This window comes from Elephantulus edwardii, unplaced genomic scaffold (genome assembly GCF_000299155.1).
Source record: "Elephantulus edwardii isolate Elephantulus edwardi_28Jun2011 unplaced genomic scaffold, EleEdw1.0 scaffold00207, whole genome shotgun sequence".
NCBI lineage: Eukaryota > Metazoa > Chordata > Mammalia > Macroscelidea > Macroscelididae > Elephantulus > Elephantulus edwardii.
The window spans coordinates 96,453-100,534 of record NW_006399957.1 but is presented as its reverse complement, the minus strand read 5'-3'; the positions used below and the strand labels follow the sequence as shown (position 1 = coordinate 100,534).

The 4,082-nt window shown below is 40.9% G+C and overlaps 1 protein-coding gene across 1 annotated transcript in view; it reads left to right on the top strand.

The window, feature by feature from the left end:
* Positions 1–3,545: 3,545 nt before the first annotated feature.
* Positions 3,546–4,082, top strand: part of ADNP2 (ADNP homeobox 2) — a 20,283-nt gene continuing 19,746 nt past the window's right edge. The window contains exon 1 of the mRNA XM_006897239.1: positions 3,546–3,653. Within this exon, the coding sequence (XP_006897301.1) occupies positions 3,546–3,653 (108 nt within the window). The remainder of the gene's footprint in view (positions 3,654–4,082) is intronic.

Below are 4,082 nucleotides of genomic sequence, written 5' to 3'. Positions count from 1 at the left end.
AAATCAAGAGACAAATTGCATTGGGAAAATCAGCCGTCAGGGATCTCTCCAGAGTACTGAAGAGCCGCGACATCAGACTGGAGACGAAGGTGTGCCTGATCTGGGTTGTAGTCTTCGCAGTTGTGTGCTCTGCATTGGAGAGCTGGATAGTGATTAGGGATGATAGAGAATTGACGCCTTTGAGCCGTGGTGCTTGAGAAGAGTGTTGAATATACCATGGACTGCTAGGAGAACAAATAGGTTTGTCCTGGAAAGGGTGAAACCAGCCTGCCTCTTGGAGGATTCTGAAGCTTCGCCTGGCATACTTTGGGCATGCTGCAAGGAGGGACCAGTCCTTGGAGAGAGGGACGTCATGTTTGGAAGAGTGGAGGGGCGGCGCAGGGGAGGAAGACCCTAGATGAGATGGATCAATTCTGTGATTGGGGTGGTGGGAGTACGTGTGTTGGAGACAGTGAGATAGGCACAGAATAGAGCAGGATTTAGGGCTTTTGTACATAGGGTTGCTACAAGTTGTGGCTCCAATGGCACTTAACAGCAAACAACAACAGTTAAATAGGAAAGAGTTTTCCATGATAATTTTTTATAAATGAATTCTAACACATCAGGGAAATTTAAATACCGCTTCCCTTGACCCCAAGTAATTAGGCTCTCTCCATTATATTTTCCTATTGCATATTTAACTTTCCTCCTTTTAGCATGCACATTCATTTTATCTGTGTGCTTATTTGTGTAATGTTTGCCTCTCAGTGAACTGATTGTTCTCAGGACAGATAATCAGTTAGTTGTTCTTGGTGAGTTTGCGGTATGTAAAGCAGAGAGGTGTGCAGATTAGTAAGAGTGACCTTCGGTGGTTGTCTGCTTAGCTGGCATTTACAGAGCACTTACTGTATGCCTACCCCCAAGCCTGTGGCCGTGGACAGACAGATGAGTTGCTCCTTGGAGAACAAGCTTACAAATGATAATTGGGTGAGAAGGGCAGTGTCTTTGGAGTGGAAGCTGAAGCACAAGAACAAGGGAAGGTGATATTGGGGCGTCTTGACAGTGTGTAGGAAGAAGCTAGACAGAAGAGTATGTGAGACAGTTTTTAGGATGCAGAGTATGGCAAAGCAGAATCCAGGGGAGAATGGCTGACCTGAGTCCTGGTCATGTGCAGAGGAGGTGTTCCAGTAAAGAAGAGACATGATAATGATGATAGTAAGTCTTTTTTTTTTTCTTTTTTGTTTTTGATAGTAAGTCTTTTGAGAAGAGGCAATTGAGCATGAGCTGGGAAATGCAAATTCTTGGGCCAACCCAAGGAGCTGAATCAGAAAGGGACTGCTGCTGATTGTGTGCTGACAAGCCCTCTGATTGCTGATAGCCAGTAGCATAGAAGGAGGGAGAGAAAGGTCAGGAAATGGAGGGTGTTCTCTGTAAAAGAACATAAACTTCAGAAGCAGTGGTTCTCAAGCTTAGTGTCCGTCAGGCCCACTGGGATACCAAGATTGCTGGGTCCTAGCCCTGGGCTATTGTAAGTCTAGACGGAGTCTGACGACTATTTCTGTTTCTCCTGAGTTGTTCTGTTTGCAGCTGCGGGTCTGATGTAGTCACTCTTTTGAGACCCTTGCTCTGCAAGGAAGGTGGGGGCACTCTAGATTCTACTGAACCTTCCCATTTAGGAAGGGCACCTACTAGTGGTTTCACTTTTTTGTTTTACCAGTTTTTGTTGTTCTCTTGTTCAATTCACAACTCATTGTGAAGCTGTGTGCAGAGTACAAGGTTCCATAGGGGTTTCGTGTCCTGGCTTCTGTGCTGTAGGGCAAGTTTAAACTACCAGCCTGGTTTGTAATTGAGTGTAAAATGGTTTCCACCACCCAGGGGCTTGCTGTTATTTTAAGTGACTTGATTGACATGAAGGGTAAATTTGTAGCCTTACGGTTTTCTTGTCCACTTAGAATTGATTCTAGCACTGTTGTCATTACAGATTTTTCCTTTTCTTAATATTCAGGGCTTATTCTTTTCTTGATAATGTCAGTGCATTTACTATATTCTACCACTTTTTTATTGTAGTTCAATATTTGATGGAATGTATACAGACTAGGTGCTTGGAGTCAGGAAAACCAAGTTGAATAATTCTTGAACCTAGTTCATAATAGTTTGCAGGCCTTGGGAGGAAGATATAGTGGAATATAACTGTAATAGGTGCTAACCTAGATGGTCATGAAAGAAATGAGTGCAGTGGACACACAAGGTTCTTGAAGAAGAGGGCATACTTCCCCAAGTCTCCTATTGGATGTCCTTAAATACCTTACACTGATTGCATTTCATACAGGATGGTTGCTCTATTTGCTCCTGAATCTCTTCCCCCTTCTCACTTTGTAATAATTCTCCCTAGAAACTAGAGTCAACTTTTTAATTCTTCCTGTTCCTTATATAAAAATGTAGGAATTTTGTCCAAATATTCAAATATGTCTTTGCTCTCTGTACTTACCTGTTTATGCTTTAATCATCTTCTTCTAGGAATGTAGTGAGGGTGGTCCCTGTCAAGTTGGCCACATTAATTGAAACAGTCTCAGTCACATGGCTGACATAGACCACACTTACACTCTATTCCATTTTTAAAAAATCAGTTATATTGTAATATAATTCAGATAACCATGTAATGCATCCTTTCAAAGTATACAGCTATGGAATTTTAATATAGTCAGAGAGTTGGGCAGCCGCTACTGCAGTGAATTTCACAACACTTCCCTACAGAAAGAAACCCAGCACACAGTCGCACTCATTTCTGGTTTCCTTTCAGCCTCCTTAGACCAGTTAACTGGTACTCTATTTCTATGTCATTAGACTTGCCTCTTCGGGAGAGTTCATAGAAATGGAAGCATATATTCTGCCCTTTGGCACCTTAATTTATTTTATTTGGCATCATGTTTTTACAGTTCACTCACGTAGCATATTTCAGAAATTAATTTCTCTTGATGACTGGCTGTATGAACCTGGTTCTGTCTCATTTGTTGAGAGACCATTGGCTGTTGTCAGTACTGCAGCAAAGAACAGTGGTATTCATTAATCAGTTTCTCTTGATGACTTTACCTCATATTATTAAAATCTTAATATGCTTTGAAGCTCTTGTGTTTTTTATAAATTAAGGTTTATGATAACCTTGTGTGGACCAAGTATGTCAGCATCATTTTCCTCTACAGCCTGTGCTTGCTGTGTGTCTGTCTCTGTATTACATTTTAGAAATTCTTAAAGTATTTCAGATTTTTCCAGAATGCTGTTGCATACATAACGTAGGGCAAACCTTATATTCATATGTACTGGAAAACAAAAAAGCCAAGGTAAAAAGATTTTCTCTTGTCTGTTCCTTCTCAGAGATTGTGATTTTAACGATTCCAATCAGTTGTAGATCCATTTAGAGGTAGTGCTTGTATTAAGTGTCCAGACTCATTCTTTGTTTCGCTATGATTTGTTAAATATTGTACTCTGCTTTCTCAACTCTGTTAGTAACATATAATTTTGTTTGTACTTATTACTGCTTTGGGGTTTTTTGTTTCTAGGGGGAAAAAATGTTTCAGATTCCAGTGGCAAATCTCGACAACATCAGGAAGGTACGAAAAAAGGTGAAAGGCATTCTTTTGGATATCGGGCTTGACAACTGCAGGGAGTTACTCAAGGTAAGATGACAGTTTAGCAGAGTGAGAAGGATCATATGATCTGTAGAGTCAAGGACAGACTGTCATGAGATGGGACTGAGAGTTGGGAAGAGTGGATAAGGTTCCTCAAGGTGATGGGTGGTGGTGGTGGTGGGAAAGTGCCCCTGACTATAACTAATAGCAACCCGATGAACAGTGACTCCAAACTTTGCCCTGTCCTGAGCCAACCTCACTTTCTCTGACATACCTGACTCCATTGCCACAGTCACTGTGTCAGTCCATTTCATTTAGGTTCTTACTTTCGTGTGCTGACCTCCTGTCCTTTCAAGCATGATGTTCTTCCTGAACCCTTCTGACAACATATGCCCAAAGTATGTGTGAGATGGAATTTTTTTCTTTTTTTTTAAATTTTTTTTTCTATAATTATATTTTATTAATTTTCATAAACAT